This window comes from Crinia signifera, chromosome 3 (assembly GCF_055691185.1).
Source record: "Crinia signifera chromosome 3, ASM5569118v1, whole genome shotgun sequence".
NCBI classification, from domain to species: domain Eukaryota; kingdom Metazoa; phylum Chordata; class Amphibia; order Anura; family Myobatrachidae; genus Crinia; species Crinia signifera.
Genome location: NC_139219.1, coordinates 121,035,558 through 121,062,199, shown reverse-complemented (window position 1 = coordinate 121,062,199; position 26,642 = coordinate 121,035,558). Strand labels below are relative to the sequence as shown.

At 44.1% G+C, this 26,642-nt stretch overlaps 1 protein-coding gene across 2 annotated transcripts in view; it reads right to left on the bottom strand.

The window, feature by feature from the left end:
- The window catches only part of COG2 (component of oligomeric golgi complex 2), a 265,347-nt gene that overhangs the window by 66,949 nt on the left and 171,756 nt on the right, over positions 1 to 26,642 (bottom strand). For both annotated transcript variants that reach the window (XM_083176425.1, XM_083176427.1), the window contains one exon: positions 22,443 to 22,582. In XM_083176425.1, coding sequence (XP_083032551.1) covers positions 22,443 to 22,582 — 140 coding nt within the window. The remainder of the gene's footprint in view (positions 1 to 22,442; positions 22,583 to 26,642) is intronic.

Genomic DNA, 26,642 nt, shown 5'->3' with positions numbered 1-26,642 from the left:
CTAGTATTTTTCCAGATGAACGAGGATACCATGCCGTTAAATTTCCTGAAGAGAGATTTAGGGAGGGAGATTGGGGATTGGTGTAAAATGTATAAGAACTTTGGGAGAATAATCATCTTCACCAATTCAACCCTGCCGGATACCGATAACGGCAGCTTACTCCAGGATTTAAACTTATTCTCCGTCCATGACACCATGTGTTTACTAATCCAGATGCCCAGATACTGTAAAGTATCGACCCAGTTTAGTGGCAATGAGGGCAGTGAGGACCGGTCAGCTGACTTAAAGGCATGCAGTATTGATGATGTAGACTTATTAATCCTAATGCCAAACCATTCCCCAAATTCCTCAATAATGCTCATAACCGTAGGCAGGGTTTTAGTGTAGTCCGATAAGTATATTAAAACATCATCGGCATATAGAGATACTCCGTCTCCCAAGCCTGCTTTCCCTGAACCTAGATTATTAAAATTCTGTCTTAGCAGACAGGCAAGTGGCTCAATAGCGAGGGCGAACAGGGTAGGGGAGAGGGGGCACCCCTCGCGTGTTCCCAGAGTAAGATCAAAAGCGGAGGACAACCAGCCGTTCACAGATACCCGAGCCGTCGGCTTCGAGTATAATAATTGCAAGCATTTCATAAAATTTGGACCAATGCCAAAGGCTCTTAAAGCCCCACATAAAAAGGGCCATTCAATAGCATTGAAGGCCTTTATTGCATCCAGAGAGATAACTACTGGTTCCTTATCCTCAGGCCCAAGCATCTGCAGACAACTGAAAAGCCTCCGAATATTCATTAACGTAGCCTTACCGGGCATAAAGCCCGATTGATCGGGGTGAATTATTTTCAGGACGAATTTATTCAATCTATTAACCAATATTTTGGCCAGAATCTTAGTTTCAGTAGCAAGGAGAGATATAGGTCTGTAGGAATCTCAATCAGCAGCGTCTTTACCCTGCTGAAGTATAACTACAATTTTTGCCTCCAGCATTGAGGTAGGAATCTCATTGCCCTCAAAGCACTTTACCAGGGTGTCAAATAAAGTCGGGGCCAAAAAGTCAATATATTTTTTAAAAATCTCAGATGGAATACCGTCTAAACCAGAAACCTTCCCCGTGGGGAGTTCTCTTATTGCCTTTTTTACCTTGTCTAAAGACAGAGGAGCATCAAGAGCAGCACTATCAATTGAGCTTAAGGTGGGAAGACCGATTTTCGCTATATAGTTTTGTATCTGAGCGTCATCCCGTTCAATTCTGCTCTTATACATTTGTCCAAAGTAGGATTTAAATTCTTCTCCAATCGATGGAGTAGAAGTTACCAAGTTACCGGCTGAGTTCCTAACGACAGCTATATTATGGGGAGGATGTTCCACCCACGCTATATAGGCTAAATATTTGCCAGCCCGATCTGCGTTTTCATAATTATTTTGTGGTTTATAAGCCAACATCCTCAAGTTTTCCTCATTTAGGATAGTCATCCACACCTCTTGGGCCGCCACCCATTCCTGCCGTGAATCGTCAGTTATCGGCCACATATTTAGCCTCAGCATCTAGACACTTATTTTCCATGATCTTCACCCGATCTCTACTGACCTTTTTTTTTTATTAAGGATTTGTTTTTTCAAAGTGCCCCTCATATACGCTATGAGGGCGTCCCAGGTTACTGCAGGGCTAGTCGTACCATGGTTTATCGTACAAAATTCTTGCCAGGAGGCTGCAAGATCAACCTTTACATCAATATAAGGTAACTACCCCGCATTAAAACTCCAAAAACCCCACCTCGTGCCTCTTTATCCGAAATTTCCATCAAAAGTGGAGAATGATCGGATATGCCTCTAGCTTTGTATTCAATGTTTAGAATTAGAGGCAAGAGGTCCTTAGATGTTAACATAAGATCGATCCTGGAAAACGCTTGATATGTGGCCGAAAAGCAGGAGAATTGCACGGTAGTAGGGTTACGCTCCCTCCAGGGGTCAATCCATCCTAAGTCTTGTATAAAGTTATTAAATCCTTTATTACTACGAGTTTGAGCAGGCTGAGTTTTACTCCATCGGTCTAATAGGGGGTCTAATATATTATTGAAATCCTCAAAACATACCACATGGGAATTCGGAGAAGCAAGTACAAATTGAGTAGCTTTTATCAAAACCTCAAAGGAAAAAGGCGGGGGGATATATACCCCCAACAAGAGCAACAGCATCTAATTGATAATGCAGTCGATGAATACATACCGACCCCCAGGGTCTATACTAACACGATTGCAAGTAAATGCCAATGTTTTCTTAATAAGCATTGATACCCCCTGTGAGGAAGAGGTGTATGGCGCGTGATAGGAATGGCTTTTTTAACGATAGTAGTTTGCCACCTGTCAAGTGTGTCCCAGATAAGCACACTATGGCCCTTATTCAGATCTGATCGCAGTACAAATTTATTCTCAAAATGGGCAAAACCATGTGCACTGCAGGTGGGGCAGGTGTAACATGTATAGAAGACTAGAGAGAGTTAGATTTGTGTGAGCTATTTTGTTTCTGTGCAGGGTAAATAGTGGCTGTTTTATTTTTACACTGCATTTTAGATTTCAGTTTTAACACACCCCACCCAAATCTAACTCTATCTGCACATGTTATATCTGCCCCACCTGCAGTGCACATGGTTTTGCCCATTTTGAGAACAAATTTGTACTGCGATCGGATTTGAATAAGGGCCTATGTCCGCTCCAAGATGTTTAATATGATTCAGGACTAGGGAATGCTTTATCTTATCATTGACCCCTATCACATTCCATACCAGTAGTTTAATCATCCCTATTTTTTCGTTCTATAACACCCAGGGGTGCCCCTTCTATGCCACCAAGGGCAGATACTTCTTCCAGACCACCCTGCTCCATAGCCGTATTGTCCTCAGCACGATCCCTGCCACTACAATCCATAACCATACCATACATAGACAAAAAAGAAAAGAAAACAACCCCACTTATACCCACCCCTGCCCTGTATACCTATTACCCCTGGCATACCTAAATCTCTAACCCGCAAGCAGTCGCAATTGTAAAAAAATGGAATAGGCAATAAACAAGAAGAAAAAACAATAAAGAAAATACACATAACATAATATACATTCCAATAGCCCACCACATCTGGAGGCTTCTCTAATTAGAAAGGCCACCAAGGTGTAGGGAGCCCCCTGATAAACGGGTTACATGTTACAACATAATATTGACATGTGCTAGTCAGCCGCCAACTGTTGGGCCGCTGGGACCCTACTGTCGATCCATCTTGCAGCATCATTAGGTGTTAGAAAGAATAAGGTTTCATTGTCGGCAACTATACGCAGTTTAGAGGGAAACATCATCGAATATTTAATGTTGCTCTCTCTGAGCCTTTTCTTGATCTCAAAAAACTTAGATCTGTTCTTTTGAACCTCTAACGCGTAGTCCGGGAATACTGACACCCGTCTCCCATTCCACAAAAGTGGGCCCTGTGTGCGGATTAACCGCAGTATAGTATCACGATCTTGGAAGTTAAGAAATTTAGCGATTAATGTCCGCGGGGGAGCACCAGGCGGCCGGGGCCCTAACTGCACTCTATGTGCCCTCTCTACAACAAATTGATCGGAAAAAGCATTTTTGCCGAACTTTTCAGACATCCATTTCACAATAAATGTAGGGGCATCAGAACCCTCCTGTTGCTCCGGCAGGCCCACAAACCGGAGATTATTTCTCCTTAATCTTCCTTCGAGATCCAGCAATTTGGATTTAACCTCTGTCATTTGCTGTGACATGATCTTAAACTTGTGGTCCCATTGATTATTAGCGTCCTCCAGGGACGAGGTACGCATTTCAATAGCAGAGATCCTCTCTGTAGTATTTTTAAGCTCAGTCTTAATTAGGGAGATCTCAGCCTGCACAGTGTTGATCTGTTCTGAGAGTCGCTGCTCACTGCTCACTGCTGCTTATGGCGTGTAGCACCTGCTGAAGCGTAATAACGGGCTCAGCGGTGAGACTTTTACTTTTAGATGGCGTACAAAGAGGTGTCGATATGGGAGTCTTCTGCAATCTCTCACACTGCGTTCGGGCATATTTTTCAAGTTTGGCCGCAGCCGCGGCATTACCAGATTTGCCCATTGCAGCAGTTAGTCACCAATAGTACAGCTGATAAGTCCTCTACTATTGCACCGCGCACTAAACTTAAACCACAGTAATCACAGCAGTAACAGCTTAAGATAGATTTACACAGTCCAGACCACAGTGACACCCCTGGTCCGCTATAAGTCACAGAACTGCAGCAGGACGGCTTATACAGTTAAGCTAGGAGGCTCAGATATTAAGCAGATAGAGATATGTCTTGTATAGCAGCACTCGGCACCAAGTAGTCCCTGGGGTTGTCCAGGCAATGCACAAAGGTCGCCAGGAAAGTATTACTCCCTTAGCGATGTATTATTATTATTATAATTTTATTTATAAGGCGCCACAAGTGTTTCGCAGCGCCGTACAAAGGAACAGTACAGGGAGACAAAACTTGGCATAACATTGAATAAATAACAAAAATAGAGTACAAATAAAGAGCGCCACAGTTCAATACACATTACAGCTTGGATATAAGTAGTGAGGACTCAATCAACATACAACTAGAGGCTTGATGCCAATGATGGAGATGAGTAGGCGGATGAAGATGGTCACTGAGTGTTGGAGTATAGGAGAGCTGTGAGTGACATGTGAAGAGAAGAGGTCTTTGACAACAGGAGGGAAGAGGGCCCTACTCGGAGGAGCTTACAATCTAGTAGGAAGGGGAGACAGACAGAATACAAGAGGTGCAAGCAAGTGGGTGGTGGTTAGATAGCAGGATGTAAACAGGCAATTATAGCACTTATTCTGTCACAGTCCTGCCAGGGTTAATCATAGACTAAGGCTCCCGCTGAATATAGCAGCATATCAAGAAGTAGGAACAGTCTCACCGCATGGCTTGTGCTGGCGTGTGGTCGTAGCAGAGGAAACAACCGCTGTCCGCGTCCTGATGCCACAGTTTAGACGAATACAGTGCCCAGGCAACCTAGAATATCACTTGGAGCCAGGCATATTCAGCAGGTAACTGCGCCTAGGACTTCTGGGGCTCTGGTTCAATGCAGCTCCAATACGTTTTAGGGCTGTAACAGCCGCCCCGGCAGCACGGCAGCCAGTCGAGGTCCCTTCCTGGGGTTCAACAGTAAAATTGAAATGCATAAATTTGGCCGCGCATTGTGCCTAAAAGAGCACTTCGGGGATACAGCTATTATCCTCAGGACATTACCTCCATCCATAAGGACCACTTCTGTCTTTGACCCCCCGTCCTCCAGCAACTCTATTCGCAGTTACAACAAGATCCTCGGCAAAAAAGCTTGTGCCGACACAACCGGGTCGACACAGTTGCCCATGAATATGTCTAATCACGAACTCAAAGCCTTGAACGATCTCAGTCGCTATCAGGACATTATCGTGCGACCAGCCGATAAAGGGGGAGCAGTGGTCGTGATGGACTTAGACTTTTACAAGAATGACATCTATCGCCAATTGGCTGACACCACTGTTTATCGCAAGTTACCCTCTGATCCCTCTGATCCCACAAGCAACTTCAAGAAAGAGCTTGATCAGATCCTCCTTACAGCAGTTCAGGACAATATTATCTCTCAATATTGTATGGAAGCCCTCAAAGTGAGTAATCCCAAAATTCCCCTCCTTTACACGCTCCCTAAGCTCCATAAGGACCCTGTACACCCGCCCGGCCATCCCATTATCTCGGCTAGGGGTTCCTTATACTACCCTATCTCCCAATATTTGGATGCATACCTTCAGCAGGTCATCCAGGAGCAATCTGCCTACCTCAAGGATACTACCAACCTTATACTGAAATTGCAGCAATTACCACCACTACCCACCGATTGTATACTCTGCACCACAGACGTGGTTAGCCTGTACACCAACATTCCCCATCAAAGGGGTTTGGAGGCAACACGAAGACTGATCATGAACAGTAATAAATATCAGGGACCTGATATTAATTTCTATCTACAACTGCTGGAATGCACACTTACCCGCAACTACTTTCAATTCAGCTGCGCATTTTACCTACAGCTCAAGGGGTGTGAAATGGGTAGTTGTGTCGTCCCCACCTATGCCAACACATTTATGTTCGAGGTCGAAAAGGATATACTACTCTCCAAACCTGAAATAACTCAACATCTGGCCCTCTACCAGAGGTATATCGATGATATCCTGATGGTATGGACGGGCCCTGCAAAACTTATCACCGATACCCTGACCAACATGAATGATGCTGATGATAACATTAAATTCACATTCGAACACAGCACCAGCTAGATTCTCTACCTGGATGTCTGCATCAGCATCACAGAGATGGGTCTTACTACAACCATCTACCAGAAGCCTACTGATAGGAACAACCTCCTCATAGCTTCAAGCCATCACCCACCTGCGCTCAAGAAGGGCTTACCCTTCTCCCAATTTCTAAGGGTACGACGAATATGCAGTTCTGACACAGATGCCAATGTTAAAATGGACTTGATGCGTAAATTTCTACTCCGGGGATACAACCTCGAGCAACTTACATTAGCCAAACAAAAAGTGTTGAGCATTCCCAGAGCCGACACACTGAGAACCAATACTATGCACAAAACGCACTTGAATCGGATACCCTTCATCAACACCTTCTCTACCCACAGCAAGGACATTGTGGACACAGCCAAAATATTCTGGCCCCTGGTATCAGAAGACCCTGATTTACCACAGTTGCAATCGGCAACCATCCTGCCCTGCTATAAAAGAGGAAGGAATTTACAGGACTATCTTGTTAAAAGTGATGTATCAGGCATGGGGCTGACACCAAAGACTCACTTAATGAAAAAAAAAACTGGCAAATACCAGTGCACAGGATGTGCCACCTGCCGCTACTTGGAGACTGGCAGCACTTTCAAACATCCCCAATCTGGTCGCACGATCAAAATACACCAAGTGCTCACCTGCAGCAGCCGCTTCCTTGTATACGCCATCAGATGCCCATGTGGGCTAGTATATGTGGGTAAAACCACACGTACTTTTAAAGAACGCATGGCTGCCCATAGATCATCGATCAAGTTGGCCCTAGAGGGAGCAGTATGTGACCTTCCGTGGCTTGCCACTTCAAACTAAACAGACACACTTTCCAATCATTGCGATATTGGATGATTGAACAAGTATCCCCCCCCCCCCCCAAGAGAGGAGGCGACCGCAACAAGCTGCTCCTACAAAGGGAAGCTGCTTGGATTTACAAACTTAACACCATTGCCCCGTCCGGACTGAACGAGTATCTGTCCCTGAGCTGTTTCCTAAAACCTCCCCTCCGCATTGTCATCGCTTATCATGCATGTCCCAGTATGCCGGTCTCCCTCTCCCTTTAGCCCAGTAGTTTGCCCACATTCATGCCTTTCAGATCTTTTTCTCTTCATTGACTTTTTTTACATACTCCTTGCATGTCTGATACATTCATGCAATTGTTGATGTTCTTTATTTGCCTTATTGCCATTGTTCATGTATAGTGCGGGAATCTTACCCCCAGTACCTATGCGGCTCTGATAATTTTTTTTTCATTTTGTAATCACAGGTCCCCATGGCAACCCACTCCGGCTGATGTGGGGCGCGGCGCTGATGACATCACCCCTGGTCACCGGTACTGGGACGCTGGGGATCACAGTGGAGGTGCACGGTGTGGGAGCTTACTTAGGTAAGTAGATCATTGTTTGTAACTTGTACTCTGAAGGAGGAATTCAATTCCGAAACTGTCAGCACCCAAGCTGTGCGGTGTCAGCTTGTCTTTATTCGTTACACAGTCTCCCCGTTTTGAGTGCCGCCAGCACCGATATCTTTCCTGCATATTCCAACCTTTGGAGGGCACCGGGAGCAATTGCCACAAGTATCTGGGTGTTCCTGTCGTACACCACAATAATATGTATATATATATATATATATATATATATATGGTATATCAGTCCTAAATCAGATAACTCCAATCCCAGGACAGACAGGTCCAGCACACCATTGCATATCAAGCAAAAAAGACAATTTATTGAAGCGAGGTATAAGAATTCATTATACTCAGCACATCCGTGGCAGCAGCATGAGACAGCTTAACACTTAAATTCCACAGGCTTAGCCCTGACGGGCCGTTTCGGTGTCAAATCACCTTCCTCATAGGGCATCAACCATACAATGAACCCTCACAGTATATAAAGCATGGAAATACACCTGAATCAAATAAAAAACAATTACAATTTCGCGCCAGTAACACAATCTTACCCTTCCTGCACAGTAGACATGCTCCCACGGCGTCCCGGAAGTCTCCACGGGACCCGGAACTAACATGCCTGTTCCTAGTGCTGGGGGAAGCAACAAGTGTTCCTAGGCGCCGGAAGTGACATAGCGGTTGCCGCGGCAACGCTATACACGCTGTGTGCGCTACTCAGATCACCGCTAATATGCAGCTAATAGCTGCTAATTCACAAATAGTGCCAGAATAGCGGACAATGGCTGGGAGACACTGTTAAGTCCCCACAGCCTGTAACAAATATCAAAGAATAGCGCCAGCGTAACGTTGCCATAGCAACCACCACACCTCCATATGCAATATAAAGACGACAATACACAAAAACATAAAGGATCATAATCAGAAGAAAAAAATCCAAAAGACAAAGACAGTGGGTAATAAAGGTGGCAAATATTTACATAGTAATTAGTATAGAGTGGCAGTAAACAATATGACCATATAATAGGTTATTAAGGCTCATTGAACTGCCGGATCCCTAACTACAAGAACACAGCCAAATTTAATTCTTCATTTAAACCTAACGGTGCCATCGATTGTAACGTATACGTCCAATAGCTTTCCCGTTGTAGCAACAAGCTATGTCTGTCCCCACCCCTCTTTAATGGTGGAATATAATCAAATGGGAGAAATCGGAAGTCACTCAAGCGATGACCTGCAAGAGCAAAGTGTCTCGCAACCGGGGGTGTATTGGCATCCAACTTAGTCAGGGCTTTGTTGATTGATGAGCGGTGCATATTAATCCTCTCCTTGAGCATCCGGATGGTTTTCCCCACGTATATCTTTTCACATGGGCACTGTATAAAATATACGATATATTTGGTGTTACAGTCCATCCTGTGCTTGAGTTTGTATACCTGCTTCGTTAGTGGATGCTGCCAACTGCTGCCACACATTATATATTTGCAGTCGACACAACCCGTGCACTTTCTTGCACCTGTGCCAGTATTTAGCCATGTGGTTCTCGCCACCGTTTTTGGGCCCACATCCGTGATGACCACTTGTTGCTTAATATTGGCGCTCCTCTTGTAGCAAAACATGGGAGTCTGTTCGCAATATTTGCCAATGACAGGGTCTGTACTTAGAATGTGCCAGTGCTTCACAATAGCTCCTCTTAACACTCCCGAGTTGATGGAGTATGTATTAGGGAACAAGAGCTTCGCTCCCTGAGTGTCCTTACTGCGTGGTACTAGCAAGTCCTCCCTTTTCAGGGCTAGGCACCTCTCTTTTGCCCCATGCACCTCATTAGGATCATATCCCCGAGAGATAAAGCTCTGTCCCATCTCGTCCAGGGTTTTGATCAGATCATCCCTGCTGGATGTAATCCTTACCGCTCGCTCTCACTAGTTGTGAGAACGGCAGTCCCCTTTTAAGGGGCTGGGGATGGAAGCTTGTTGCCATTAAAAGATTGTTCTTGTCGGTAGGTTTCTTGTATAGGGTGGTTCTGAACCCCTCTGGTGTTTTTGATACTAACACGTCCAAAAAGTTAAGTTGATCTAAGCTACTTGTACAAGTAAACCTAATGGACCCGGCAGTCCCATTGAGCCTGCCTACAAAGTCATCCAGTGCCATCTGTGATCCAGTCCACACTATGAACAGGTCATCAATAAAGCTTAAATAAAATGCAATAAATTTGGAAAAATCTGGATCCGCCATAATGTAAGTTCTCAAAATCATACATAAACAGGTTCGCATACGATGGGGCCATATTGGACCCCATCGCAGTCCCCTGCAGCTGTAAATAAAAGGCGTTATCGAACAGAAAATAATTTTTATGCAAAATAAACCCAATGAGTAATAACAAAAAATCAATTGGAGGACCCGCATAGTGTGGACTGGATTCCAAGCACCTTCTGACAGCTGCCATACCCTCAACATGACTGATGTTTGTATACAGCGACGTAACATCAAGCGTCACTAGAATACAATCAAGTGATGGCATGCCAAATTGGTCGAGCTTATTGAGAAAATGAGTCGTATCCCTGAGCCAATACGGCGTATTTTGTACGACATCCTGCAAGAAGTAATCCACATATTGGGATACAGGTTGTGAGAGGGAACCAATCGAGGATATAATTGGCCTCCCAGGTGGGGAGACCAATGTTTTATGTATCTTGGGTAGGATATAGATGAGCGGCACCCTGGGAAACTCCTGTGTTAGGAAATCCAGAGTGCCCTCATCCAACCACCCATTCAAGCTACCCATATTAAGGATATATTCCAACTCTTTTTTATAACCCACTGTTGGGTCATTTTTCAACTGTTTGTAACAGACCTCATCGGTCAATTGACGCAACACCTCATTTATATAGTCTATGCGGTTTAGGATTACGGTCGCCCCGCCCTTATCCGCGGGACAAACCATAATTGCGGAATTTTCCCGCAGAGACTTCAAAGCCAATTGCTCAGTTTTGGCAAGGTTAGATCTAAGAATCCTTGACCGCTTGACCTGAGGGATCACGTCCTGTCTGACCAGTCTAATAAAGGTGTCTATGGAGGGATTGTTAACCTGTGGGTCAAAATGAGACTTCACCTTAAAGGGACAAGCAATTTTAATCTCACCACTGACAGTGTTATCAGTGGGATGCTTAACAAAATGATCTTTCAACCTAAGTTGTCTCTGGAACTTGTACAGTTCGACCTCACAGTCAAAAGGATTCTGCCTGTGGGTCTGAACAAAACTAAGCCCCTTATTAAGTACGGACAACTCAGGCTCCGTCAATACGTGATCGGATAAATTATATACGATCACCTCTTGTTGTCCCTCTGGGTTCTGCCTCTTTCGGTGCTTGACCCCCCCTCTCCTGCAGGGTTTTTCCCTCGCCCTCTGGCCTTTGTTTGGGATGACTCCCCTAAAAAAACCTTCTGATTGGTCCTCCCCGTGGGCTCGGTATCGCTCTGCGAAGTGTTGGATTCAATATCCGTAAATTGGTAATTAGAACGCTTGAACTCACCCCTCTTTCTCCTTACAAAATTCCCTCTCCAGGGTCTGCGTATAGTTTGGCCAGAGAGCCAGGGATAAACCCTTAACTCTTTGTAATCTTCTTTAACCTTACGGTATTTATTCTTTTTAAACAAAAGCAGTTCAGTTTTAAATTTCTCCACTGACTCTTCCAATCTGGCAAGCCAATCACTACCTGCATCAGTTGGCAGCATCCACTAACGAAGCAGGTATACAAACTCAAGCACAGGATGGACTGTAACACCAAATATATCGTATATATTATACAGTGCCCATGTGAAAAGATATACGTGGGGAAAACCATCCGGATGCTCAAGGAGCGGATTAATATGCACCGCTCATCAATCAACAAAGCCCTGACTAAGTTGGATGCCAATACACCCCCGGTTGCGAGACACTTTGCTCTTGCAGGTCATCGCTTGAGTGACTTCCGATTTCTCCCATTTGATTATATTCCACCATTAAAGAGGGGTGGGGACAGACATAGCTTGTTGCTACAACGGGAAAGCTATTAGACGTATACGTTACAATCGATGGCACCGTTAGGTTTAAATGAAGAATTAAATTTGGCTGTGTTCTTGTAGTTAGGGATCCGGCAGTTCAATGAGCCTTAATAACCTATTATATGGTCATATTGTTTACTGCCACTCTATACTAATTACTATGTAAATATTTGCCACCTTTATTACCCACTGTCTTTGTCTTTTGGATTTTTTTCTTCTGATTATGATCCTTTATGTTTTTGTGTATTGTCGTCTTTATATTGCATATGGAGGTGTGGTGGTTGCTATGGCAACGTTACGCTGGCGCTATTCTTTGATATTTGTTACAGGCTGTGGGGACTTAACAGTGTCTCCCAGCCATTGTCCGCTATTCTGGCACTATTTGTGAATTAGCAGCTATTAGCTGCATATTAGCGGTGATCTGAGTAGCGCACACAGCGTGTATAGCGTTGCCGCGGCAACCGCTATGTCACTTCCGGCGCCTAGGAACACTTGTTGCTTCCCCCAGCACTAGGAACAGGCATGTTAGTTCCGGGTCCCGTGGAGACTTCCGGGACGCCGTGGGAGCATGTCTACTGTGCAGGAAGGGTAAGATTGTGTTACTGGCGCGAAATTGTAATTGTTTTTGATTTGATTCAGGTGTATTTCCATGCTTTATATACTGTGAGGGTTCATTGTATGGTTGATGCCCTATGAGGAAGGTGATTTGACACCGAAACGGCCCGTCAGGGCTAAGCCTGTGGAATTTAAGTGTTAAGCTGTCTCATGCTGCTGCCACGGATGTGCTGAGTATAATGAATTCTTATACCTCGCTTCAATAAATTGTCTTTTTTGCTTGATATGCAATGGTGTGCTGGACCTGTCTGTCCTGGGATTGGAGTTATCTGATTTAGGACTGATATACCATATTCATTGAATGTCCCTGCACCCAGCTGGTATCCCTACTTGGAGTGTGCGTATCCCCTCTACGCTATATATATATATATATATATATATATATATATATATATATATATATGTCAAAAGAAATGAGAAAAGCGCACCATGAGCAAAAGTATAACAGTTCATTTACTGGATGTATAGGCTCACATACATGAAGATTTAAGAAAAACAGCTTGCCAGCATAGGGAAGGTAACAGCATGCGGTTTTCACAGGTACACGGTAAAACAAACGTCCAGCGCCCGATCACCGTCCTCTGCACACAGCCGCTGCTTGATTCTCCCTCACAGTTGGACGTCACTTTGTCCTCTCCGTAGGCCGTGCCCAACGCGTTTCGTCTATGGACTTCGTCAGGGGTGTGTGCCCGTCTATGGACGAAGTCCATAGACGAAACACATTGGGCGTGGCCTACGGAGAGGACGGAGTGACGTCCAACTGTGAGGGAGAATCAAGCGGCGGCTGTGTGCAGAGGACGGTGATCGGGCGCTGGACGTTTGTTTTACCGTGTACCTATGAATATCGCATGCTGTTACCTTCCCTATGCTGGCAAGCTGTTTTTCTTAAATCTTCATGTACGTTTCCTTTGAAATTGAAAGGCACCCCAAGTATCTGCACACTTAAGGACGAGTGCCAGGACCCCCTTGCCCTACAGATATATATATATATATATATATATATATATATATATAGCCAGGTAGAAGAAAAAGAAGTCACTCCAGAGGCTTTTTTTTTATAGAATTTACTGTATTCAAGGTAAGAACTTCCCATGGGTCAACCTAGTAATGGTCGACGTTTCAATGCCCTAAGGCATTTTTCTCAAGACACATGGTTGCCCAAAAAGACGGATGGTATCAAGCCTTGCTTCCTGTCATTATTTCGTGTGACGAGTGCCGCAGTCGTGTACATATTCTTCCCTGTTGGGTTCAGCGGGCACCGCATCAAGCTGCCATATTTGGGAGAGTGCCGAGCATCTACCACTTGTATATGTATGTATATATATATATATATATATATATATATATATATATATATATATATATATATATATATATATATATATATATATATAGTCGACGTTTCAATACCCTAAGGCATTTTTCTCAAGACACATGGTTGCCCAAAAAGACAATTGCAAACAACCTGCATTGAGGCAGGGTGAGGACATATATACTTAAAAATCCACGCTGACCCGTCCAGCAGCCGGGCGTGCTCGGGATCCGCCTCCGGAAGTCAGCGATTCCCTTGCTCTGACAGCTTCCCTCCGTCACCGGTTGCTAGGATATGCTCCCGGCTGGAGGACGCTGTCCCCGGCCACCAGACGAGCCCACACTGAAACAATAATGTAAACACACACAATTAGACATAGCAGAACAAACTCTACAATTAAGAGTGCTTAAAGATAATCAGAATGACACAGAAGAATAAATGCGATTAGTGACATGCATATAAATTAGTACAATATACTCCAATTGCACCGGTCATTTAGTCCATTTGGCTTAACCGTATTTAAACTGTGAATCCACCTAGTTTCCAGTTTTAATAGCAGACCGTCCCTGTCCCCTCCCCTACGTAGAGGGGGGACATGATCAATTAGAATGAATTTAATAGTGCCCTGAATCCAGGCAATGTCGGGCCACGGGTTGATCTGCCTTTTTTGAGCGGATAGCACTATTTATTGCTGACCTATGCAATGCCATCCGTTCTCTTATAGTATGGATAGTCTTCCCGACATAGTGGAGCTGGCATGGACAACACAGGAGGTAGATTACATGGGTGGTTAAACACGTAAGAACGTCTTTTATTGAATATTGGAATCCACTATTAGGATGTTTAAAAAACCGGCTCACAATCATATTTTTGCAAGTTGTGCAATGTAAGCATCTGTAACATCCTGGCAGTTTATGGAGAAAATTTGAGGAACGATCAATCTCCGTGTCAAATCCTGTGATGTCTGAATGAACTAAATGGTCTCTTATGTTCCGACCCCGGGTATAGCACGCCATAGGTCTCACAGATTGTAACCCTGGTAGAGATTTATCAGATTTAATGATAGGCCACAAAGCTGTGGTGGCCCGCTGAACCACAGGGCTTGAGGTGGCAAATTCCTGTTTCCAGGGTACCATTTTCTGAACATCACAAGTTTTTGGAGTTAGTAGGTCTTGTCTGGGGGTGGCCAAAATCTCCATTTGAGTTGTTCTAAAAAATCGCAACCCCTGCTGGCGAATTTTTGTACCACTGCATTAGTACTGGCCCGTGCGGATTATGGAGAGCTTGAAATGCGGGCCACCCGTATCAGTTGTGATTTGGGTTACCCTTTTTTGAGGGGTCTCGGATGGTGACTAGACGCCAGTAGAAGGGTATTACGATTTGTGGGTTTTGTAAATACCTCGGTGTGAATCTGTCCATTCTTCAAGATAACTTTGACATCTAGGTAACTGATTGATTCTGCTTGCATATTTACAGTGTATTTTATAGAGCTCCCACTTGAATTGATGAAAGCGATGTGATCTTCCAATATCTGTGGAGGGCTGGTCCACAAACAAAACAGGTCGTCAATAAAGCGACAGTACATTAGGATATATTGACTGATTTGATCGTTTGATAAGAATTTCTCATTTTCCTCTGCGAACATAAAAATGTTCGCAAAGCTGGGGGCTACCGGGCTCCCCATAGCACCCACCCCCCCCCCCCCCGGTTTGTTGGTAATAGGAACCATTGTATAGAAAATAATTCCTTTCCAGCGTCAAAGTCAGTAGCTGAAGAAACAGTGCATTATCTACTTCCATGATGTTATTCTTACGTATAAATGCTGCTACCGCTGCCACCCCCGTTGATTGCTGGTACCCTGGAAACAGGAATTTACCACCTCAAGCCCTGTGGTTCAGCGGGCCCTCACAGTTTTGTGGCCTATCATTAAGGTTAGGTCAATTAGGTTGACCCATGTGAAGTTCTTACCTTGAATACAGTAAATTCTATAAAAAAAGACCTCTGGAGTGACTTCTGTTTCTTCTACCTGGCTATCAATCATCATAGAAGGCACCCGGGGCAGTTCAATCAGGAGGTTGAGAGTGCCGAATCTACTCGATTGTATGTGTATATATATATATATATATATATATATATATATATATATATATATATATATATATATATATATATATATATATATATATATATATATATATATATGGAAAAAAGTAATTGTGAGCTGCGCTCAATATGTAGAGTCCAAATTTGGTCCAGCAAATAATCCTTAATAGGAATTCCAAATAAAAGTCACCAAAGTCCACAATCAGACCTGCAGCTCCCTTTGAATAAATATGGCATCCAGGGTCAGGATGAATGAATTTCTAGAAAACACAGAGAACAAAGGGGCGCTCCATAGTGCATGTAAATGATATTTAATAGAGCATACACACTCCAACACAGATAAAAGCAGTTGCTCGTACCATATAAAAAACTGCTGTGGGCTGGTTACCACAAGATGTTAACAAATACCTGGGGCACACAGCTCCTGATGAAATGCTCACCACCACCGATGGGAGGGATACCGCACACGCTGGATTGCGGTGCCGGGACTCCTAACCACTCGTCAGGGAGGCAGACACCAGGTTGGAGGCAGGGTATGACAAGACGTGGGTATCACAGGCCACGCCCTAACGCGTTTCGTCAGGGACTTCGTCAGAGGGCGTGGCTCTGTGAATACCCGAGTGCAATTTAACAGGCAGAACCTCCAATGAGCTTCTTACAAAACGGATGACGTCACCCGCCGGTACAATGTACATTTAAACAAACCAATAGCAGTTTGCAACAAAAAGCAACAACATAACAGTATGTGGCAACCAAACACCGATGCCACAAATACTGTACACAATACATATCAAACATTAATATACACAAATAAAAAATATATATTTTTTAAAAATATCGAATACAATCGATCAATCATAAAAAACTTATTTGCAGTAAAAAATGATAAAATATGAAAAGAACAATATAGATAACACCTGGAGCAAGATATATCGTATAGCTGCAGTCTATTGGTTGATAAAAGGTGTAACTTCAAAGCCCTCATTCAATCCAAAAGGCACCAGTGTATTAAGTGTAATAATCCAATGGGTCTCACGTCTAATGAGCAACTTGTCTCTATCCCCCCCATGTACTGGAGGCGGCACATGCTCAATAGCTCGAATTTAGAAAATTATGAAAAGTATTAAAGTGCCTAGGGACACTGTGATTAGTTAGGCCATTTTTGATATTTCGTAAGTGCTCCATACTGCATCATTTTTGTCAGGGCACCACATTTTTGAGAGACTGATTTTTTGGATTATTTAATTAATAAGACTGTATTTTATACAGTTTTAACCATCCTCTCTGGTCCTAGAATTGCTTACTTGCACTGTGGCAGCGAAAAAAATCTTTGTCATGAGAATCACTCAGTTTATGTGGCTAAGTAATTAGTTCACTTTAGCTAAAAAGCTATATATTATAATATGCATCCTCACAGCTTCATTTTATTTTGCAGTAGACTAGTACTGTACTACTTACTTGTATCAGGCAGGTTGCATTTTTCTGAACTTATTGAAATAAAAAATAATAATAAAAAAAAGTTGTATTCTTGAATTGGTCTTTGCATTAAATAAATGACCTGCTGTGAAGGAAATAGCATTTTCTTGCACTTGTTTGATACCTAGATTACTAAATACATAGTGAAAGGTATACTGTACACAGTAGTTAAAGGAATGATAGAGAAATGATCTTCAGCAAAATCCATTACATAAAATGTTCATCAAGATCTACTGACTAAAACTGGGCTAAGATGAAATAAAAAAAATTGACTAGAATGTGACATTTAATTTTGGCAAATTTTAGGAAAGTGGCAGACTAAAACTACAGTTGGAGCCTCTCATTAAGCCGGGCTCCGGTGTGCCATTTACCGAGGCCCGTCGGCTAATGTGAACCGAGTGTCTGGCTTGCTGGCGGAAATGAAAAGAGCGGTTCCATCTGTAAACTGAAAATCTCTGACTAAATAAACAATGTTAGAAAAAAAAACTATATTAAGTTTAATTGAATTGTGAACAATTGATTTATTCTACTGATTTTGAATGGTTAAGGGAACCTTACAGCAACTTAACACCACTAATTTCAGTGCAGTTTCTTTCCATTACAGTCATACTCAATACTATCCAGTTTATTCAAGCATTTTTCTTAATTGACCCTTCAGTATTTCCAACGCTCTGTTTTTTTATGAAAAGCTTTTGTGTACTTCATTATTTTGGTACTGTATTTTGATCATTCTATCTGCTAAGGACCTTGAGTCCTATTGGAGGAAGGGAGCTACAATATATAAATACATTTATTACTGCAGGTTGAGTATTCCTTATCAAAAATGCTCAGGACCAGAAGCATTTTGGATAACAGATTATTCTGTATTTTGAAATATTTTTATATTTCAATGAGGCATCTTGCATTTATGTGGTATAAGCACATTAAACACATGGAATATACACAAGTTTATTTTAGTTGTGCATGAAACAAGGTTTTAAAACATGAAATAAAGTGTGTGTAAAATACTGAATTTGAATACCAAGCAATCATTTTCTTGCACATAATTTAGTGGCAGTTACATATCATTTCCCCATATTTGCATAAGGGATACTCAACTTGTACCTGCATACAACAGGGTGAGCATATCGAGTAAATGGAAGTCTAAAGGTCCACGGTGCAATAATTGCATGTGTTTTGACCTAGATCGCATTGCACGCAAATCACATGTTCAAAACGTATTTGCAGCACATATTTTGTGTTTGGGCACCTTAAGAAAACATCAACAAAATATAATTTCAACAATTTAAATTTTCCTTATGGAAATGTACAGTTTGGTAACCAATCCAAATATTTCATACAGACATAATAATGATAAAGACAGATGGACGTACAGCATATATACGGTTTATAACTGTGTAGTGAAATGGTCACAGTTGAGGTTGGAAAAATGTGAAGTGAATCTGTCCTTAAAATACCTCCTGTTTGAAACTACCAATAATAAAACATATATATTATACAATGTGCTGAATATAAGCCTATTCGGTACTTGTGTAATAGCACGGTGCTCGGCTATGCTACATTTTCAGCGTAGGCTAAGCTGCGATGTCAGCATAGCCCAACGGCTCCCTAGCGTAGTGACTCCACGGCAGCCGAACGGCTGCTTAGCATAGTTAGCGTAGTGACAGGCCAACGGTTGCCTAGTGTAGTTATTCCACGGCAGCCCATCTCTGTCCCCGGAGTCCATGGCTCTGTCCCCGGCAGGCCTATTGAGTGCCTCTCACACAGCGCCGGTAACCGCCAGATCCCCTGTGCAGGTGGAGAGGAGATCATGCGGGCGCCGGCGAAGAGGCGCTCCAGCTGTCTGAGACGCAGGTGCATCTCAGACGCTCCTGCGTCTCAGTAATTATTGCGGGAGGGTACGGCAACCCTGTCCGTGTCCGCTTTAGGGAAACAGGGTTAGGGGGTTCGATATCACATGCGTCTTGTGCACAAAGGGGGTATGCGTGAGCAAGTGCGTCTTATGCACAATAAAGGAGGCATTTGCAAGTGCTCCGTGTTACATATGCCTCCTTTTCAAACCCCCACTATCCACGCCAGCTCGAAGTGTGGCAAGCGCAGCGAGCCCCACGAGGGGACGCGGTATGCATCCTCCGGACCTGTTCATACCCCCACTATTCACATCGGCGGCTCGCAGCGCTCACCACACTTTATAATATCAACTCCACGCTGACGTGGATAGTGGGGGTATAAACAGTTCTGGAGGACGCGTAACGCTTCCCCTCACCACGCTTCATGCTGGCATGGATAGTGGGGGTGTTTCAGGAACACATTCACACCTGCCATATTATACATCAGAGACAGTAATGACGACATGTGATAACTGATAACTGGATTCTAATGCATAATAAAGAAGAAAAACCACTTAACAAAAGTACAATAATGTGAAATAACAAGACAAAGAAAATAATAAAACTGTTATTCTTCAGTTTCTGCATTCACGGAAACTGCAGCTGAAGTTGAAGCAGTTGTGTCTGCATCTGTGTCGTCTGCTTTGTCAGCCTTTGGGAGCAGAGTTAGGGCATTACCCGTGCATGGTGGTACCCTGCCTGCATGTTGGTACCTTGTCTGCTCCAGCTGTTGAGTGTTATATGCACGCCAGCAATCCTAATATATAGTCGTCCCCAGTTCTATATATTTGGTGATGGCGGCCATCAGGGTGCTGGCGTCACGTCTGTCCACAGGCGTTCTAAAACACTCACCGGTGTCTCTGGATATGCCTCCAAACAACCACTGTTGAGGCAGCAAGCGTCCATAGTTACATAGTTACATTAAATCCATGGTGCAGGCCTCCTGCATAAGGTTATTATACAGCACAGTGGTTTTGTTTGACAACTTAATTTGTCACTCACAAAAAGATATGCGTGTGAGCTCCTCTGCCTAGGAAAATATAACACAAATGAGGGTAAGAAATGGGATACGACAGCCCGGAAACCAATGTGCCGCAGACCGACCTTCTTTTGGCTCGTTTTAATGTGGCAGCGCCACATTAACTTCTTCATATTCAAGCGCATTGGGTGGCCATTAACACAGGTTTGTGTCCGTGGCAGCAAATGGTGCCGTTGGAAAAATGCCACTGACTCCTCCTCTGTCTGCGGCATGTTAAACTTCGTGAGAGGTTCTGCAGCCATTCCTAATTAACAAGGTGCTTATACAAGCGTCATAAATAATACAGCCACAGTCACTTCACCTTCATCTCTGACTGACTACGGTAACTGCGTAATGCTGACTGACTATGCTGGCTGCGGGAACTCTACGCTACTTCTGACAGGGATGCTGAATACGCTGGTCATGATGAAGCTGGTAGCGACACGCACATTGACCAGACACACTTAGTGTGTAAAAATTTCCAAAGTCCCTTCCCCCTGAAATGTATTTTGATTGATGTATCAGAGCGCACAACTATCCGCCAAATAGGGAGCACACCGGATAGGAGCCGTGGGGTCAGACCCTGACTACGATCTCCTCGGAATCCGGTGTAGATACATTGCGGTGGTGCAGATAGAGCACAGAACCGGCGTGTCCCTCTCTGTGGCGCAGTGTTTGGAACGGTGCGCGAGACAGGTCGAGAAGGGTGAGAGTTGCAGCGTCACACCGGTGCCCGTCAGCACAGTCAGGAACCGTGGCAACTAATCAGACCACGGTCCCTGAGACTGGAGTGTGAGAACATGGCGATACTAGCATTGAGCCGGTGTTTCCTCCTGTCAGACAGGGTGTGAAAAACAGGGTTTGTGGAGTGAGAGACGCGGTGTTACACTCTGACCACGATCTCCCCTCCAATCCTGGAACCTGTCAATACATAACACATTTCTGTGCTTTCCATTGCATAAAATTGGAGCAGACTGTAGGCAGCACCAGATACGCACTGGCCATAGAATTATTCTGATATACAACAGGCTGCTTTCTTATATCCGCCCAATTGCTGGACATTCAGACTTACTAACAACTGTTGCTAAAAAAAACAGATATATTAGCAACAGTTACTATTGAGTGAAATTGCAACTGAATTGTTCTACCACACATAGTGGATACATACTGTTAAGGGCCCCATACATCAGCAATTAATTGTGACAATTTTCAGATATGGAGATGATTGCCACAATTTATTTTAGATGCGTGGGCTCCCAATCCCAATCAAAATTGCCAATCGATTGCTTAATCAGCTTTTTAAACATGCTTAATAATCTGGTATTATCTGCGGATCTTTTTTATATGTGTGGGCATTCCCAATTCATCTTCTTCATCTATTTACATTATGAACAGCTGAAATGACAATCGATTGGGCAATTTCCAGATATGAAGATGAAAAATTTGCCGATCACTGAAATAAATCTGTAATGTGTGGGCAAAGTCAGATAGATTGTAAAATCCATTTATCTGGCCAAAAAATCCCTCGATCTGGAAATCCATTAATTGTGATTGCTGATGTATGGGGCCCATTATACACACGATAAGACGTATCTGATCAATTCACTATAGGGAATTCGGACATTGGGGATCACTATAAGAGGATTTTTATCCCCTTTTTAATATTTCTGTCTACTTCTTTACCTCTTATGGGAACTGTTTTTATATGTCGCGGTTTTAGTGATGAATAAAAATTAAAAGTTATATTTTGGACATGATTGGTCCTTGATCTAGAGGTGCGCCACATCTATGACAGTCTTTTCTCTTTACAAATAAATACTGCTTATTTACTGTCTAAGTGGCAGCACACCCCACTACAATTATTTGATCAATTGAGATAAAGGGGTCATAACAAATTTTACAGTGCGATTGGCAAAACCCTGTTTTTGCTCCAGGCTGACTACCCTAACCGCACGAACACTACCCTGATTCTGACAGGGACGCTACGCTAACTACGTAACGGGCGCCGTGCTATTACACAAGTACCGCCTATTCAGTGGTCCTTGCTTATAACTAGACAGACATGTAATAATTTCTCTGAAAAATAAAAAATGTAATAAACGATTAAGCATTAGGAAATTGGTTTATCAAGGCTCTTTATATGAAAATGCTGTGCCTAGATAAACCCTGATAGAGGATTTTGACCTGAAAGTTTGGAAAATGACAAGCCAAATATTTACCTTATCTGGAAATACACGGGCAAATTCCACCTGTTATTAAAACTGTGGTAAGAGGGATGAGCCCGTAATCTCTTTACACTTGCTTGTGACCCACACTGTCGCTCGAACTTTCTCACAAAATCCATGCTAGTTGTGTATTTCTAAAAGAAAAAGAGTGAAACAAGTATTGATTGTAATCTATACTGTCCACTATTTAAAGGATAAACTGTTTTTTTTTTTTTTTAACTAAACACACCACCAAAGGACCAACTTACTGTATGTAGCAGGAAAAAAATAAAATACAAACATACATACCAATTAATTGTGGTTGAAATGGCAAAAATGTAATTTTGATTTTATGGACTTTTAATGTTTTTTTTTCAAGTAAAAAGCGGGTTTTCAAGCGGTGTGTTATCTGGGCGCCCAAGATTTCCATCGTATGACATAGTTTTAGTCGCATTGCATGCGATACGATGTGACCAAATTGGACCCGATTTTTTATTGTACAGGCACCCTGATGTGTGATTACTATGTTAAATGCACTCCTTTTGTTAACGCCACCCCCACTATCAACGGCCACCCAAGGCGTGGCGAGCGCATCGAGCCCGCGAGGGGCGGTGGTACAAGTCCTACGACCTTTTCATAACCCCACTATTCACGTCTGCGTGGAGTTGATTTTAGATAGTGTGGCGAGCGTAAGGCGCAACGGAGCCCGAAGCGTGGCGAGCGCAGCGAGCCCCGCAAGGGGACGCGTATTACTTCACATGTAATCCGCATCCGCTCGCCACGCTATCTAAAATAAACTCCACGCTGACATGGATAGTGGGGGTATGAAAAGGTCGGAGGACGCGTACCGCTTCGCTCGCCACGCTTCGGGTGGCCATTGATAGTGGGGGTGGCGTTAACAATGGGGGTGCATTTAACATCGTAATCACCCATCAGGGTGCCTGTACAATTTAATATTGCATCGCATGCTATTTCTAATGGCATGCAATGCGATATTTTATCGCACAGTGCGAGTCTGTGCGCCCAGAAATCGGGTCCCATTGCATCCCTTAATTGGTGGCATGTGATGTGATGGGCGCCCAGATAATACACAAGTACCAAAAATGCTGCTACTAAAAAGTGAGTGTTATTTAATAATAATTTGGGACCCGGAACTGCTCTCTCGTATATTAAAAGCTTCCCACTGTGTGTGTGCACACACACACACACACACATATGTGTATGTATGCATGTATGTATGCACACCAACACATGGGGGTTGATCCTATTACCCCCCAAGAGTGCAAGTTGCCATTTGGGTGTTGTTTTAACGCTAAAAACGGCACCTGAATTAACCCTAACTTCGCAGGGTTGAATTCGCAGATGGAGGTGCGAGCACTTTTTAGTGAATTTGGCCTGTCAAAAAGCCACATTGATCATCCGCACACTTCGGGGTTAATAGGATCGACCCCATAGTTTATGGTTCCGCTGGGTACAAGAAATTTCTGTCCAATCTGTTTGGTGGAAACAAAAATCCAATACTGTATGGGACCATATGGAATTAACCATTTGCTCTCCTGAAACAAAAAATACAAACAGTAATTCAGACTAATTGGTTAAAGCTGTTGGAGTTAACAAATTCATACAATTGTTTTTATCCATTTTCCAGTGCTTGGAAGCAAATGGTAGACTTATTGGCTCCCACACCTTACAAGACAGATTGGACAGATAAATCTGAGTGTGAGTGCACACAGCTAAAGTCAGTCACAACGTGCTAGCAGTGGCAGCATATCCATGCCTCCCAACTGTCCCGCTTATCGCGGGAACGTCCCAGTATTTGGGGACGTTCCTACGTCCCTCCCGCAGCCGGCAGTGTCCCGCGGAGGGGGAAGTTGGGAGTCCACCCCCTGTAGTCCGTGAATGTGCACAGCGTCTATTCTTTCAAGCAGAGGGGCTGGCCAGCAGCTTACAGGGCTGCTGGGAATGACCCCACCGCGGCGGACCACGCCCCCAAAAATTCGCCACACGCCTCCGGTGCGCGTCCTGTCCCACGATAGCCAGCTGAAATGTTGGGAGGTATGCATATCCTATGGGTGAGTGCACACCTGTGTGTGATCAGGTGTTGCTGGCTTTCTCTCTTGTCAGGGGTTGACACAATGGGGAATAATGAGAGTTGTCACCAGGGACTCCTGAGCAGCTACAGCAAATCACAATGACTATAGTAAATTAATGTCCATGAAAAGACACTCCTTAGTCTGCAGGATTCAAGAGGGTAGACAACTATGCCCTACCAAAATAACACTTTTCATGTTCAACAAGGTGCCTGCTCACCCTCCCTGGCCACTCGCTGCCTTGACATGCCAGGGTGTTAATTCTGGAGCAGGTGCTCCAGAAACTTTGGGCCACGATGCAGTGATCCATCTTTCAGCTGTGTACACCCCCACTTGTGCCCATAACATGGCTGACCCTGCTGACATCACCTCACATTGTGCAGGCTCTGTGATCATACTGCAGTGCCGTCCTGTGCTCCCCATACAGGCACTCCACCTGCAATAGCTCCAAGGGGAACATGACGGCATCTTATCGCTGCTTACTATCTCCTTCCTGGCCTATCTCCCTCCTACTCACTGCAGGACCTGATGATGCAGTCGACAGGGCAGGTTGAACAGCCATCATTACAGAGCTACCACATTCTGCCTGCATCTTGCTCCTCTGGGCACCCTGGAAACCGGAGACCAGCATGAGGTGCTCATCCCTTTCTAACACTGCTAGGACAATCTCACTATTGGTAAGTGAATTAGTCTCCCTCTCCCAGTGACCCCAGCCTTGATCATCCATATGGGTAACCTCACTTCTCTAACTTTAAGGTTTGTGTTCGTGTACACTGATTTTTTTAGGGCAGGATGCTGCCCACCGAGTGGGTGCCCCCCTCCCCTCCAAGGGTTAGATGGGGGGCACCTGGAATAGCTGACCTGCCTCAATGCAGAAAAGTACAAGACAACCAGTTTGTTTACATTTAAAACCACCTATAATATGTATCCTAATTTAAGGCTGCCAGATTTATCTGTGTGTGCCTGATAAACAGGCGCATTACTGACAGAATGCACAAATCGCTCATCAGCGGGCATGTAGTGTGTGTTCTATGCAGTGGTGCTAGAAGAGATATTTTCTTCGTGGTACTGATATCGCTCACTTGGGGCGTGGTCACATTATGCCCCCTATATTGCTGCTGCTTAATGTCCCCTGTAGTGCTGATGCCGCTTAACGCCGCCTGTAGTGGTGGTGCTTGACGCGGCTTAATGCACTCTGTAGTTGTGGTGCTGATGCTGCTTAATGCACCCTGTAGTGGCGCTGCCTCTGCCTAATGCCAGCTGTAGTGGTGGTGCGGCTGCTTAATGCCCCCTGTAGTGTGGTGCCACTGCTTAATGCCCCTGTAGTGGTGGTGCCACTACTCAATGCCCCCTGTAATGGTGGTGCAGCTGCCTAATGCCCCCTGTAGTGCAGAGACTCACCCCTGTAGTCAGGGTCCGGCCTTCGCCTCCACCACTGAGGGCCAGATGCATCAAGCTTCAAAAATGATAAAATGGAGAGTGATAAACAACTAACCAATCCGCTCCTACCTGTCATTTTTCAAACCCATCCTGTAACACAGCATTTAAGAGCGGATTGGTTGGTTGTTTATCACTCTACATTTTATCACTTTTTGAAGCTTAATACATTTGGCCCTAAGTATGAGAGTGGATCACAGCACCGCAGGCTTCCCTCACCCGTCCAGTGGCTCTCGGTCATTTAAAATATGGAGCGTCAACTAGTCAGAGCTCGCGGCTGCCGGTAAGCGAGCTCTGATTGGCTCAGGAGCCACGCAGCATTTGAAATGGCCGAGAGCCGCAGGAGGGGTGGGGGGGAAGCCTGTGCAACTGCGATCCGTTCTCATACACTCGCAGCTACAGAGGCGCCGTGATGATGGGGACACCGAAGGGTTGAGAGGAGCAGGACTCTCAGCACGACGGGCAGCGGAAGGGCGACTAAACAGCACAAATAAGGACAGGGTGCATTTAAAAGTTAGCAAAAAACGGGACCTGCAACAGAGACCTAGAGTGAACAGTAGTGTTATTAGGGTCCTAGTCCTCGGTTAAGTGGACCATACTGCTCTACGCACCTGCTCTAACAATAACCACTGTGTAGCCTCAGTAATTGATAATCAGGGAGTTCATTTTTTTAGGGGCATTATAAAAT